Here is a 16,339-nt window from a genome sequence, read left to right as displayed (position 1 = left end):
CAGGGTGTGAGTGTAACGAATGCCCGGGGAACATCGTCTGGCAGAGTGTGTACATAGTGGATGGCCTGTGGCAGAGTGGTTACACGACAATAACATCCCTCTAATGGACTGGCCTGCACAGAGTCCTGACCTGAATCCTGTAGAACACCTGTGGGATGTTTTGGAACACCAGCTTCATGTCAGGCCTCGCTGACTGACATCGATACCTCTCCTCAGTGCAGCACTCCATGAAGAATCAGCTGACATTCCCCAAGAAACCTTCCAGCACCTGTTTGAATGTTCTTTGACTCTCTTCTGTGCAATGAAGTCTTTATTTGCTCAGGACTGGTTTTCTGAGAACATGGTGAAGTATTTTATGAGTGAATGGAAATATCCAAGGTATGCAGCTTTGATTGTTTCCAAGTCGCAGATAGATGAAATTGAGCAGATTTGAGCAATAGCTGTGAATCTAAGATTTTGGTAAAAGATGTTAGTTTTTATGCCAGTAAAAACATAAATATTTATTTTCAACCATTAGTTCCTTGTCAGAAAGTAATTAGTTTAAGTCCCCTGCCATGTGTATAATTTTGATCCTGAGCGCTGTGAAAATGGGATCACGATTTTGGATATGTGGGATGAGTCATACATAAATTAATGAACTGAGATGCTCTTTCTTAGCGACAGATAGCAACTATGAGTGCTTACAGTTGTAGCAGAACTAAACTAAATTTTAAGACAATATTTGTCAGGCTATTGCATTAGTTATTACTGGAAGGCATTACTCTTCAGTGATAAGTGTATAACTGAGCAATTTATCAAATACTGTCATGATGCTTTAATGTGTTTTTTATCTGTCAAATATGTACCAAAATATAAAGTATCTTTATCAGATATCGATCATTTTACAATGAAATAGACTGCATCACTGGTGTGTGTGTGTGTGTGTGTGTGTGTGTGTGTGTGTGTGTGTGTGTGTGTGTACAACAAATAATAAGTAGACTACATAATAAGCACATTGTAGTCCAATACTTATTTTTTATTTTTTAATATATTATTTTATATATTATATTATATTATTATAATATTATATTATATTATTTTTTAATGTAAAACCATACCAGTAATGAAAACACCCAATATTTCACAGAATCTGATGAAGAGTCATCAACTTCAGAAGAAAGCTCTGAAGATGAGGATGAAGACCTCGGAAGTATAGAATCAGGAGAAATAGGACCTATAAAACTTGATGAAACAATTTGTCCTGAAGGATGTAACAGAAATAATTATGACCTGGCATTTCAGCTTCGTGCAAAGAGGTAGGATATCAAATTTAACTGAACTTTCTGTACTTAAATGTAAGGCATAAATCATCAGAAAACATGTATATTTTCTCTCTTTGACCTGTGGAGTCAAAAAGTGTTGCTTTTTTTTCTTTTTTTTCTTTTTCTTTTTTTTTTTTTTTAAAAAAAGGAAACTTCCCATGTAGCAATATTTTATCACAGGTTACTGGAGCAGTGATGTCTCTCAAAATGTTGGTAATATCACAGGTCATTCTGGTCATCTAGAAGAGTTGTTGGTCAAATGTACATTACTGTAGTCCTATAATGCTGACACAAATTATTTCACATGTTATAGAAATTTTTGATTAGTGAAAATCTCCTTTACAACATTGATTGAAAAAATGGTGAAACTTATTTATTCATTGTGTTATGCAGCTCACTCTATCCATGAGACCCAGAAGGCAATAGATAGCTGCACCCAAGTTAATACCATATTCCATGGGGACTTGTGATACTGTTCGACACTGTTGCTTAGTAGATAAATATGAGCTTATAAAATATCAGATTGGACTTGTGAATGAAGACTTCTACATCTACATCACTACTCTGCAATTCTCATCCAAGTGCTTTGTAGAGGGTCTTCTTTAAGTGTCTTCTTTCCGTGACCGTTCCACTCTTGAACAGTGTGACGGAAAAGCGAAAACCTAGATCTTTCCATGCAAGCTCTTATTTCCTTATTTTGTTATGATGTACATTTCTCCACATGTAGGCATTTTTGCACTCAGAGGAGGAAGCTGATGACTGGAATTTTGTGAAAACATCTCGCTTACTGAAAAATATGTTTGCTTTAATGATTACCGCCCCAACTCACTCATCATATCTGTGATGCTCTCTTCTCTGTTTATGGTAATACAAGCTACCCTTGCTTGAACTTTTTCAATGTCCTCCATCAGTCCTATTTGGTAAGGATCCCATAAAATGCAGCAATACTTTAGCAGAACAGGGACAAGTGTGGTGTAGGCAGTCTCTTTAGCAGATCTGGTGAATCTCCTGCATGTTCTACCAATAAAACACAGTCCCTGGTTCTCCTTCCCAACAAGATTTTCTACATGATGGTTCCAGTTTAAGTTGTTCATAACCATAATCCCTAGGTATGGAGCTGAAGCAACAACCTTAAAATTTTTTTATTTATTGTGTAACCAAAATTTAATTGTTTCTTTTTAGTACTCATGTGGATGGAATGTTGTCGAATTAAGTCGGGTGATGCTGAGGGAATTAGATTAGGAAATGAGACACTTAAAGTAGTAAAGGAGTTTTGCTATTTGGGGAGCAAAATAACTGATGTTGGTCAAAGTAGAGAGGATATAAAATGTAGACTGACAATGGCAAGGAAATCGTTTCTGAAGAAGAGAAATTTGTTAACATCGAGTATAGATTTAAGTATCAGGAAGTCGTTTCTGAAAGTATTTGTATGGAGTGTAGCCATGTATGGAAGTGAAACATGGACGATAAATAGTTTGGACAAGAAGAGAATAGAAGCTTTCAAAATGTGGTGCTACAGAAGAATGCTGAAGATTAGATGGGTAAATCACGTAACTAATGAGGAAGTATTGAATAGGATTGTGGAGAAGAGAAGTTTGTGGCACAACTTGACCAGAAGAAGGGATCAGTTGGTAGGACATGTTCTGAGGCATCAAGGGATCACCAATTTAGTATTGGAGGGCAGCGTGGAGGGTAAAAATCGTAGAGGGAGACCGAGAGATGAATACACTAAGCAGATTCAGAAGGATGTAGGTTGCAGTAGGTACTGGGAGATGAAGCAGCTTGCACAGGATAGAGTAGCATGGAGAGCTGCATCAAACCAGTCTCAGGACTGAAGACCACAACAACAATGTGGGGGATCCCATACTTTTTATTGTTTAGAGTCAATTGCCACTTTTTGCAGCATACATATATTGTGTCTAACAATGGAAACTCCAGGTAGGAATATCAGCAATGTAGGAAAAGACAGATTTGCTACTTACCATAAGGAGGACATGTTAACTTGCAGACAGGCACAATTAAAAGAGACTTACATACAGCTTTCAGCCACCACCTTCATCAACTGAGAGAGACACACACAATTCACACACTTGAGCAGGCACACTTCATGCACACATGACCACCAACTCCAGCATCTCAGGCCAGAATGCTGGAGTTGGAGGTCATGTGCACATGAGGTCTGCTTGCCTATGTGTGTGAATGGTGTGTCTCTCTTTACTGAGTAAGTAGCAATTCGTCTTTTCCTACATTGTAGGTATTGTGTTTAAATCTTTTTGTAATTCATATTAATCCTTTTATGACCTCACCGGGTGGTAAATGGCAGCATTATCTACAAACAACCTAAGGGGTCTATTCACATTGTCTCCTGTACCATTTACATACTTTAGAAACAGCAAAGGGCCTATAATATTTCTTTGGGAAACACCAGATTTCACTTCTGTTTCACAGAATACACCAACTACTACAAATTGTGTCCTTTATGACATGATATCTTAAACCTAGTCAAATAACTGAGATGCTACTCAATAGGCATGCAATTTGATTGGAAGCTGCTTGTGAAGAACCATCTGTCAAAATCCTTCTCAAAATCTAGAAATAAGGATTGAACTTGGAATCCCCTGTTGTTTTTACAAGAATTATATTTTGTGAATCCATGCTATGTGTCAATAGATAATTTTCTTTAAGATATTTCACAATGTTCAAACACAGCATAGGTTCCAAAATCTTACTGAAAATTGATGTCAATGATAACAGTCTATCATGAAGTGGCTTACTTGTATTTCCTTTCTTCCTTATTGATGTGACCTGTGTGACTTTCCAGTCCTTAAGTATAAATTTTCATTGAACAAGTGGTTCTATATGATTGTTAAATATAGAGCTAATATGTGAGTGTACTCCAAAAAGAGCCAAATTGATAAAGAGTCTGGGATAGAAGACTTGCCTTTATTAAGTTACTTAAGTTGCCTTGCTGTGCTGAGGGTAACTACTTCTAAGATACTCATTTTGGCAACTGTTACTGACTTGAATTCTAGAACTTTATGGCATTTTCTTTGATGAAAGAATTTCAGAAAACCACAAATAATAACTCTGATGTAGTGGAACTGTCCTCAGTAATATTATTGCTGTCATACAGTGAAGGTATGGAGTGTGTATTGGCATTGGCTTACTTCACATACAACCAGAATCTCTTTGGATTTTTTGCCAGATTTTGGGACAGAGTTTAATTGAAGAATCTATAAAAAGCATCTTTCATTGAAGTCCATGCTAAATTTTAACCTTCTGTAAAACATTACCAGTCAGAGATTTTGCATTCTTTTAAATCTCGCATGTTTTTTTGTTGCTTCTGCAAATTGTCCTGGCCACTTCTGTATACCATTGGGGATCTGTTCCATCTCCTATCATCTTACTTGGTATGAATCTCTCAGTTGTCATCAGTACTATTTCCTTGCATTTAAGCCACATCTGGTCTACACTTACATAGTTAGTTGGAAGGAATGGAGACTACCTTTTATGAACCCACAAGTCACATCTGGCCTACACTTACATAGTTAGTTTGGAAGGAATGGAGACTATCTCTTAGGAATGAGGAATGGAGACTATCTCTTAGGAACCCACAAGCCATTTTTTTGCTTTTTTAATAGATATATTTTGTGTTTGCATTTGGTGGGTTTGTGTGTTATGGTATCCAGTCTCACAACAATGACCTTGTGATCACTGATTCCTGTATCCATCACAATGCTCTCTGTTTGCTAAGGGTTGTTTGTTGCTGTGAGCTCTAGCATGTTGCCAAGAGTGTTATTGAAACTGTTTATGCTTTGTGTGGCCTCCTGAACTAATTATTCATAATAATTTTTGGTGAAGGCATTTAGCAGAATTTCAGATGATGTTTTAGGTCTACCACTGACTTTAAATATGTATTTTCACCAACATACCAAACATAGATTGAAGTAATCTTTAACACTTGCCAAAAATGTATTTATTCTGACAAACGAGTAAATGAACAAGTACCAAAAATGAAATCAAATCACAATGACCATTAACCAGTGATTGTAATAATTGTGTTTGTGTAACAGTTCCACTTTAATGCTGACCTCGGAGGGTGTACACTCCTCAGTGACAAGCATGTCGTCCAAGTGTGTGAGCACAGGAGAACAGTGGACACAAGTCCAGAATGAAACAAACTTTTTCTCATGACTGCAGGGCACGGTGTATTTAATGGAAGTGATGAAACGAAGGTAGAAATGAACAGAGAGCATCAAACAAATTCCGTTACGTGTCTGTGGGGAGCTTGTGTTAAGCTCAACCCATGTGGTCTGTGGATTGAGGTTACAGACTCTCGAAAAACATGTCTGTACTGTACAGCAGCTCGGATCACACTGTTGTCGCCTTTTTTGCCGATGTGTGCCTGTGTGCGCCACATGTTGCCAAAATTTTGCCTGTCGGCAGGTATGGATTTCGACAGATTTCTGACACAGCTAATTTGGGACAGCCGTGTGTGGTTCTGGTCTGTTCATGCATTTTTGCAGCACGGCTGCCACAGTATGAGTTAAGTACCTGTTTGAAACAAAACAAAATCCAAATTTTCCTTGAACTTCCAGTGAGTATATCATCTGAGACAGAAGGACTGGTAAATGGAACCAATTATTTGTTTATGCTGGTTGTTGGTTGAAACCTCTACACATACTGATATGTTCCTATGAAACAGGGCAAGCAACTGCATCTGGCTCAGGAGCTCTATCAGCCATAGAAAGTTCCCTAAACGAGTTTTTCAGATGAACTGGGTAGGATTTTCAATCTGTCCCACAGATTAACTTTTGCTGCCATCCGCACCTTGAAATGACCCCCTACTCGATCATGTGTGAGGGGTGAATCTCAATGTGGATAATTACTGGACCAATCACTGTAGTGGACTAATTGGTGGATGTGCTGGATGTTTCTTGGATACCCACATTCAGTTGGATAGCCACATTTGGCCCCCTACAGTGATGTCCATTGGCAACAGCCTAAGATGTGTGACCAAAGTCAGTATTGCCTGGAGCTGTGGGTAAGGGGTCACCAACTCGACCCACATCTGAAAACAGCATTCACAGTCCCTATCCATATTAGAGACAGCAGAAATCTTTGCTACACAAACATGCAAGAAATTTAAGAATGTAACTGCAAAAGCAAAACTAAATAAGTAATAAGCTTTTAATTAAAAGTTTGTAATATAATAAACAAGCAAACAATGTACTCTCCTGGACCATTGCTGTACACTGTTTGTGTGTGTGTGTGTGTGTGTGTGTGTGTGTGTGTGTGTGTGTGTGTGTGTGTGTGAATGGAGGAGGGAGGTGGAGATTAGGACAGGGTGACACAGAATAACTGGAATGTTTGAAATGAGTAGTGGCAGCCATGGGCAGGTGGCAGTGCTGCAGGTTCATGATAGTTAGTGAGTAAATAGTCCACCATTTCAGTAATCATGGATCAGTGGAATGGACAACAGCATGCGTTACCCATAAAAATGTTTCATAAAAACAATGATAGTTTGTTAGCAGTGCAGAAGGAATTTTGATGTTTTTACAATTTAGGACATGATGATGCCCCTCTGTCTAAACATGTGATAAAATGTTGGATTAATAACTTTGAAGAGACTGGATCTGCCCTCAAGAAGAAAACAACAGGATGGCCAAGAAGTTTGCATTCTCCAGCGAACATTGATGTTGTACGCGAGTCTGTCTTACAGTACCCACAGCGTTCAGTTTGTAAGCAAGCAGCAGTGATTGGAATGTCATGGGAGAGCATTTGCAGAATTTTTCATCTTGATTTAAAATTTCATCTGTACAAACTACACAGGGTGCAATAATTGAAGGACAACAATTGCTGGTTATGATTAGGCCTCTGTCAACAAGTGATGACAAAAATAAACAATGATGATGAATTTCTAAACAAGTTGTGGATGTCAGATGAGGCACATTTTCATCTCACAGGTTATCTGAATAAACAGAAATCCCGTACTGGGCAAACACAAATCCTAGTGTTGTTCATGAGCACCCTTTACATGCTAGTAAAGTGACAGTATGGTGTGGTGTTTCATCACATGGGACTATCAGACCAGATTTTTTGCAAATGAATGGGGAAACACAATAACTGTCAATGCCAATTGTTACATGGCAATGTTATGAACTTTCATTACACCTGCATTGAATAACTTTCAAAATGTTCAAAAAGCCTGGTTCCAACAGGATGGAGTAACATCACGCACTGCATGGCAATCAATGGCATATGTTTGACAATCGTTTGGCAACCATGTGATCTCATGATTCAGTAACATTGGCTTGACAACTAGATCACCAGATTTATCCGTTTGTGATTTTTTCTTGTGGGGCTACCTCAAGAACAAAGTCTAGATGACTCAACCAAGAACCCTGGATGAGTTGAAACAGGGAATTTGGGATGCAATTCACAGAGGCCAGATGAGATGTTGCAGTGATCAATGAGGAACCTCAACAGCAGATTTCATTAATATAATCATACAGTAGGATGCCATCTAAAGGATGTAATTTAAAAAAAATGATAAATGCCATCAATGTTTCATAAATGGCAAAGTTGTAAGGTTTCAATTAATACAAATGCAATTTCTTTCCTTCATAACTTCTAGTTTTATTGGATTGTGGAAATGCTCCCATTTTTCTGTGCCACCATTTATTTAATGTCCCGTTGACAATGAGGTCATTAGAGATGGTGCACAAGCTCAGATTAGGGGAGGGTGGGAAAGGAAATCAGCCATGCCCTTTCAAAGGAACCATCCTGACATTTGCCTGAAGCAATTTAGGGGAATCACAGAAAACCTATGAAACCTATGTCAGGATGGCATGTGTGTGTAAATGATGTAGATCCTAAGATGATCACAGATGTCCACTCCACACATTCACATGTTAACTCTGCACATGACAGAGGGGCATGGTGCTTAATATATACATATATTTTTCCCTTTCTGGACCAGTGCTACACCCTGTGTTCTTGGTGAATCACAGAATTAATACCCACATGATTGTGCAGATAAATAATCCAAACAAAATACTGACCTGTACTATGGTGATAGTTGTTATTCGCTGCACAGTGGAAAGCATAATCTGAAAGGAAATACAAATAATGGCCCGCAATTGTGGTTGTTACACTTGTGCCATCTGAGACTTTCACTGTGGCATGCTTCAATAAAATCTTTTCAGCTTACAAGCCATTTGACTTTTCAGTAAGACACTTGAGCTTTCGATAGTTGTCTCCACCATCATCACTATGAGTTAAAATCACTGACTACTAGGGCTGGCAGTGTGTTCTGATTATTTAGACGCAATGTCAACATCAGAAAAGGGGTTCTGGTACAATACACTCTGGATGTTTTTGCCCAACAGTTTTTACCTGAGATTGTTAAACCTTCTGCCATGACTTAGTATCAATGTATTTCCTGTACTGGAATGAATATTATGAGATAACGGATGGTACATCCATGGGGTCTCCACTGTCTCCAGCTGTCATAAACTTTTTCATAGAGCACTTTGAGGAGCAAGCTCAGAACTCTGTGAGGTAGCATCTGTTTTGCTTCCTATGGTACACTGATGACACCTTATCTCAAGATTAAATTTATTGACAAATTGGAGAGCAATAGCAAACTTCCAGTTTTGAACATTTTAGCTGAGTGGAAGGCAGAAGGCTGGGATGGTCATTCAGTGTACAGGTAATCTAAGTGTACTGTCCAGTACCTGAACGCCAATAGTTTTCACCACCCTGTACACAACAAAGCAGTGCTCACTGTGTTAGAACTTAGCACACAGGGCAAAGATTGTTGCTGATGACAACCACCTGGAGTCTGAATTTCAGCATTTGAAGTGTGTGTTCAGAGAAAATTGTTACAGCAATGGAGAAATTGCAAAAGCTTTCAGGGAAGATCAGTGAAAGACAGAAGAGGCCAAGCTGGCTGCATTCCTTCCACACCGTGGAGCAATTACTAGTAAAATACGATGTGTGCTGAAGAGACATGGACTGAGGCCCGTGTTCCAGCCTCACCTCCAAGAAAAGAGATACGTTACACAAGGTTAATGGAAGTCTTTGAGTTCCTGGCATGTACGGTGCCCCATGTAAATGTGGTAGCATTTACATAGGTCAAACTGGTTTCTCTGTTACTGAGCATTGTGCCGAGTACTCATGGCATATTAAACAAAAGGAACTTGAGAACTTGGTCATGGCTGAACATTGCCTAGAAAATGGACACAAAAAATGATTTGAAAAGATGAAAGCTTTGGCTCAGATATTATATGTGAGGCAGAAAGTGTAAAGGGACCTCTTGTTGAAAATTTTGAATTTTGAGTTATTGTAATTTTTTTGTTCAGTATTTTTTTTTGTTTTGTTTTGTAAATGTGTGTTATAGAATATAAATACAATAATACTATGTATTATTTTAAGTGATTCAAAGGTTTAGCAACAATCTACCATTCAGAAGATCAAATCTTCCTATGGAGTCAAGAGTTTCACAGAAGTAACCACAGTACAGACTTCAAAATCCACTGAGAGGCCTACAGCTGAGCCGTCAAATCCTGCTGCCGTGAGCTAAAATAATATTGGCACAACACCCTGTAACACAGCAAGTCTGCTGTAGCAATGGCACAGATTTCCACATGCTGTAGCACAACACTGCACTTCAATTGTCACCTACGTAACTGGGGAATAGACACCTGTCACAACATACGTGGGAAGAGTGACTTTACTAGGTATGATTAAAAAGTAATGGGAATTTTCGTTTTTCTTCAAGAATCTTTATTTATTGATCAAAATCACTTTTGTCCTTTCAAAGCAATTTCCTTCAGAGATAATACATTTGGGCCAGCACTTCTTCCACTCTTGGAAGCGCTTCTGGAACTCACTTTTCGTTATGGTGCTCAGCTCCTTTTGTTATACTGTTTCTATCTCCTCAGCAGTGCAAAACGATGTGCTTTCATGGTTCTCTTCAGCTTTGAGGATAGTTAGATGTCACAGTGGGCCATATTTGGCATATAAAGTTGCTAAGGCAATATAATGGTTTTCTCTTTGCCAAAAAGATCATGAACAGGCATTAAGGTCTGAGTGGGAGCATTATAGTGATGCAATTTCCACTAGTGGCTTTTACTCAATTCTGGCTGTCTTCTTTGGACTGCTTCACACAAATGCCACATAACTTCCAGGTAACATTCCTTGCAGACCGTATGACCACAAGACAGGAACTCATGATGTGCTATCCCATTGTAATCAAAGAAAACAGTGAGAAGAACTTTTACATGTGATTGAAGTTGTCGAACTTTTTTTGGTCTTGGCTCTTCAGGCAGTTGCCTTTGGGATGAATGGGGCTTGGTTTTGATGTCATGTACATATACCTATGTTTAATCAGCTTTTATAACCTATTTCAGAAGTTCTGAATCATTGTTTACTTCATTCAGCGACATCATTTTTGGTTGAAATTCAGCAATTTTGGAACTAACTTTACTGTTAAATGTTTCATGCACAAAACATCTAAAAAAATTTGCTTGACATGAGCCACAGGATATACTGACATCATCAACAATCTCACTGATGGGTATTTGGTGACTTTACAGAACCATTTCCTTTACTAATTCCACATTGCCATCAGTAATTGACATGGTAGGGCATCCAGAGCAGTTGTTGTCTTCAATGTCTTCTTGACGCTCTTTGAAATGTTTATTCGACACAGAAACTCTTTTTACTCATAGTAGATTTGCCAAAAGACACAGTCAATATTTTGAATTCAGCGCTACACTTTATTCAATTTTTTAAACAAAATTCAATGCAAATTCTTTGCTCCATCTTTTTTGATAGTAAAAATTTCCTGAGCAATCAAAACTGTGCATGAACTTTTTGCTGTCAACAATAAACTAAGTATTTAAAACAGCTGAAAATGCATATATCAGGAACATGTGTACCAACAAGATAAAAAAATTGAAAATCAAATGTATAAAGCCTGCAAAATTAAAAAAATTCACATTACTTTTTGATTACACCTCATACATACTCAAATCTCAGCCCTTGGCAGCACTTGTATTCATACTAAGATGGTTCTAGGACTCCTGAGTCCAGCAGATGTCATAACAGTCTCCATGTGAACTGACAGTCCCATAGGAGCCAAGCAGCTTCAAATATACATTATAACGTCATCAACCAAGCCACTGGTCTAGAAGCTGCTGCTAGACCCAGCAGTTGTGGGTCTAGAAACTCTGCTACCAAGGGGAGATCTCCATATTAACTTCAACCAGCATTCCAAATGACTCTAAGGGTCCTGGTTTTAACATAGGACATATGCGCCCTGATCCTACTAGTCATGGCCAATGCATATAACCGCAGGGGCTGCCTGAAGTGCCTACCTTACATCAGTATGGCTGCCATACCAGCCTTGTCCTTCTGCTGAGGCAGCACCATTTCCTTGTGTACACATTCACTGTTGTGTGCCAAGCATGCCACAGGGGCACTGTGGTAGCAACCACTGCGTCGATGACAACACATGCCACCTAGGCACCGTAAACAACCTCTGTACAAGAGTCTTGCAAAATAAACAATCTCGTTATTAACTGAACCCTCCTGATACTGCATGCAACGTGGCGCTGGTTGAATGCATCCAACCACCCAACACATTCCATTCTGGGGCAAAAGTGACATCCTGACACTGTAATATGTACTAAAAGGACAGCATAAGACAAAGTATAACCAGTACTTCAGCAGTGATTCGCATGGTTATAGCCGACAGATAGTGTTGTGTAGACTGGCATATGAGGTGAGAAGGAGTCCAGTGGCAGTTCTTCAGCTCTGCCCCTTGCTGGTGTTCTTGAGCATTGCAGTTGGATTCGTGCAGTCATCTCATACTAGGCAGAGGTGAGTTGGAAGTCATTGTTGTGGTTTACTGGGTCTTCAGTCCGCCCCTGGTAGCTGAGTGGTCAGTGCGACAGAATGTCCATCCTAAGGGCCCAGGTTCCATTCTCGGCTGGGGCAGAGATTTTCTCCACTCAGGGACTGGGTGTTGTGTTGTCCTAATCATCATCATTTCATCCCCATAGACGTGCAGGTCGCCGACGTGGCGTCAAATCGAAAGACTTGCACCCGGTGAACGGCCTACCTTACGGGAGGCCCTAGTCACACGACATTAATTAAAAAACTGGGTCTTCACACACACACACACACACACACACACACACACACACACACACATACACATACACATACATTTATATTACCTCATTGGTGACTGAGTCCTCCGGTGTGACAAACCATCTTCATATCTGCAAACATGAATGTATGAACTCTTTGAATCTGTGCTTCACTGGTGCCAATTTTCCTGGGTATTCTTGATGCACATGTCTCACATACTCCATGAATCACCACAAACTGTAGTGTTGTGTTTGACCTATGTACAGTCTTCCAAGCTCCACACAATGTTTTACAAGCCAGATTATTTGTAGCTACATCTGCTCTTTTAAAGAGACTGGCATTTCACTAGTTTTGCAGGAAGGATGAAAAATCGTCTCCACACAGGGCTTGCTCAGTATCCTGGCAATTTTGGCATGGGCTGGTATCACATGTGGTAGAAATGCCAGGCTGCTGCTTTGTCTTCTGTCTTTCTAGAACAGAGGGCTTGTTTTGTTTGTGTTTGTGATTAGCTGCACAAAAGTGGTAAGCACAGTGAGATCCTATGATTAATGATGGTAGCTTTTGGCATACAAGTAGAGGTCAATGTGGATCTTCTTGGGATATTTTCCTTATGATGCACTGAGTGCCAAATTATTTTGTTCACTTTCTTCTTAATTAGAGTGTCCAGGAAAAGTAAGCAACCATTTTCTTCTGATTACAACTTTATGTACCCATGATTTCAATTTAGTGTGGTAATAATTTTTGTAGGTGTTCCTTCCCATACAGCCACTTGATATGCATAGCAGTATGTATGTACAATTATTTAAATAAGACTGCTTGAAAACCTTGTACACCACAACAGTTGCTTTGAATTCGGCCCTCCCTGGGATGAGAAGCCATCAATGGACAAGGTCAAATGAATGTGATGGGACTCAATACACCACCACCCCATTTACCTCCACTTCCTCCACTGCCTAGTATGCTCACTTGCAAATGCATGCAGTTGGTCCACCTCACCCAACTCCAGCACATGAAACATAGGAAACTGGAACATATAAATGTTGAAATTGTACAGGACCTCAATATTTTTTTGCAGGTTGTAGAGTAAAACACTTGCTATTCTGAAATGTTGATACACTTGACCAGTTTACTGGTAACATCTAGAGAATAATTCATCAGTGTAATTTGGCAAGAAGAATACATTACTGTTTGACTATACAATTGGCAACTAATCACCAGAAACAGTCAGAATCAAAACTTGATAGGAGTTGTGGATTAAAAATTCTAGGTCAGGATCATAAAAATATCTTTATTGATAAAATTTCAGCTCATTGATAAACCATCTTCAGATCAATATGAAATTACTATTTTGTTCATCATGTATAAGCCACATTGAACAAAATAATAATTTCATGTTGATCTGAAGGTGGCTCATCAATGAGCTGAAACTAGTTGTCGGTAAAGATATTTTCGCAATTTCGACCTATAATTTTTTATGCATATACCTTAATATAACAGATAACTTGTCTCCCTATTTGACAAAATGTTCAGGAGAGTCTGTCGAAATTGATTTCAAGGTGAAGAAGCAGATCAAGAGCATCATGAAGGAGATAATCCAAGTCTATAGGCAAGTGCTAAATGAGAAGTAATGTTCATTGAGTATAGGTTTACTTTTAAATAGTAATAGTACATATTCCAAGAAGGGTCAAATAACATATTACTTGCACTCCTTCCTAGATACATATCACAAAATGACTCTAATGATAAAATCCAAGAAACTGAAACTCAAATGGTTCTCTGAAAAATTCCAGCATATAGCAAGACACTGTGTATCCTGAACTAAAATTGCACCACCTTCTCTTACAGATGTAATTTCCAATTAAATGTGCCAGCATCAGGGAAAAAGATGATTAATATTCTTCTGAGTGAAGTATCATGTCATTGTATAGTGTTCTATATTTGATACTATGATGTGGTACAACACCCAGAAGAATTTTAATCATTTTGACACTGGCTGTGGAAGCCTAGATATAATAAGGGAACAAACTTGAAACAAGTCCCATCTTGGGTGCAGCTCATAATTCTCAAATCGAAAAGGGGCATGTGACATATCAAACAGACAGAGAATTATGTGAGGAAAACAATGATGGCTTTCATTTGAACATAGCTTTATTCTTTCTCAATTTTTGTTGCTTTTTGTACAAAAAAAGACAAATGATGATAACACATAAAGGCTACAGGATGTGTTTGACGTGTCGTCCAGCATGTTGTAAGGTAGTTTTTATCTGCTTGACCCATTCCTCATGGTCTTTAACGAACACCTGTCATGATGGAATGCAAGCACAAGCATTAGCAACCAGCTGCTTGGTGTGTGCAATGTTTCTAAACTAGAGTGCATACACAGTTACCACAGATAGCAGTTTAGTGGACTTATATCTAAGGAGTGTCATGGTCACTCCATTGGACTTACATGACCTATCCATCTCTGGGGAAACTGGACATCCAGGTGTGTTCTGACAGCTAGCCCATAATAATATGGGGCAACATTGTGCTGAAAGAAAGTTGGAAATGTTCCTTCTTCAGAGAGCAGCCAACACAGTGTGTAACTAGTACGTATGAAACAAATGGTCAGTGTGTGAAACAGACTATCTCTAACTACTTTTCCTATAATACAACTTGATAATCTCCTTTGGGTGCTTTATTTCGCACCTCCGCAGTTTTATTGCTTTATATTAACATATAATCAGTCTTTTGATACTTATTGTACAGTATTAGCTTTCATGCTTGTGCTTGGATTTCCTAACTTTTCTATTCGTTTTAGTTGATCTTGAGTGTATCTTTAGTTACACAAATTAACCAACCTTGTAACTGATTAACTTTACAATCTTCAAGTGTTATTTTTATTCTTTCTGTCATTGTTGTTCTAAGACTAAGACAAAACCTTGCTTAGGAAACTTGCATTAGAAAATTTGAAGTGTTCTCTGGCTGCTGGAATAACAATATCTTATTGAAGCATTTTCAGAAACTAAGACTCAAAAATACTGTTGGAGTATGTTTCAGAAAGAGTTAAATAGTCTTCCCCATTGTTCTTCTTGTAGTTTCTCTCTAAACGCTGGTCTAGTCACTGTTTGTGATATTATGATGTAATATTTTTCTTATGTGATCTGTACCTAACTGGTCAGTGTATGATATTGTTAGCATTTGATCATCATGATCAGATAAACCATTGGGGTTTGGTTTTTTATGGCTAAATGACTACACATTGTTGGATCCAAAACTAATTGTCATGGGCCATTGTGCTACATTCTTCAACAGTCACAGAGAATTTCACTGTGGACAATAATCCACTAGTCGTTGTTGATTAGTTCTGTCTGAGAGAAAAACATTAAATTCTCCACAAACAATGATTCTCCAATGAAGTCTGCATATCCTCATTAAAACTTTTTATGGGTGTTTTATGATGCTGAAGATACTCTCTGCTGTAGGCTTGTAAACTGTCAATTTTACAAAACTTGTGTGTCCACTACTATGACACAGCATTCAAAAACCTGTTCAATGTAATGCTCTTCAAGCTACAAGCCTTAGTTCTGTCTGAGAGAAAAACATTAAATTCTCCACAAACAATGATTCTCCAATGAAGTCTGCATATCCTCATTAAAACTTTTTATGGGTGTTTTATGATGCTGAAGATACTCTCTGCTGTAGGCTTGTAAACTGTCAATTTTACAAAACTTGTGTATCCACTACTATGACACAGCATTCAAAAACCTGTTCAATGTAATGCTCTTCAAGCTACAAGCCTGGGGCTTGACTTCATTTTTCACGTAGATATCCACTTGCCTTCTCTACTTATTGGACTTAGAGTAATACAATATCACCTTGTATTCCTCAAGATG

The 16,339-nt window shown here is 38.5% G+C and overlaps 1 protein-coding gene across 1 annotated transcript in view; it reads left to right on the top strand.

Annotated features, from left to right (window-relative positions):
* Nucleotides 1-16,339, top strand: part of LOC126416999 (cilia- and flagella-associated protein 44-like) — a 582,681-nt gene that overhangs the window by 514,459 nt on the left and 51,883 nt on the right. The window contains exon 23 of the mRNA XM_050084886.1: nucleotides 1,127-1,295. Coding sequence (XP_049940843.1) covers nucleotides 1,127-1,295 — 169 coding nt within the window. The remainder of the gene's footprint in view (nucleotides 1-1,126; nucleotides 1,296-16,339) is intronic.

This window comes from Schistocerca serialis, chromosome 8, assembly GCF_023864345.2.
Source record: "Schistocerca serialis cubense isolate TAMUIC-IGC-003099 chromosome 8, iqSchSeri2.2, whole genome shotgun sequence".
NCBI lineage: Eukaryota > Metazoa > Arthropoda > Insecta > Orthoptera > Acrididae > Schistocerca > Schistocerca serialis.
The sequence above is the reverse complement of the archived record's forward strand: the minus strand, read 5'-3'. Positions and strand labels throughout refer to the sequence as shown.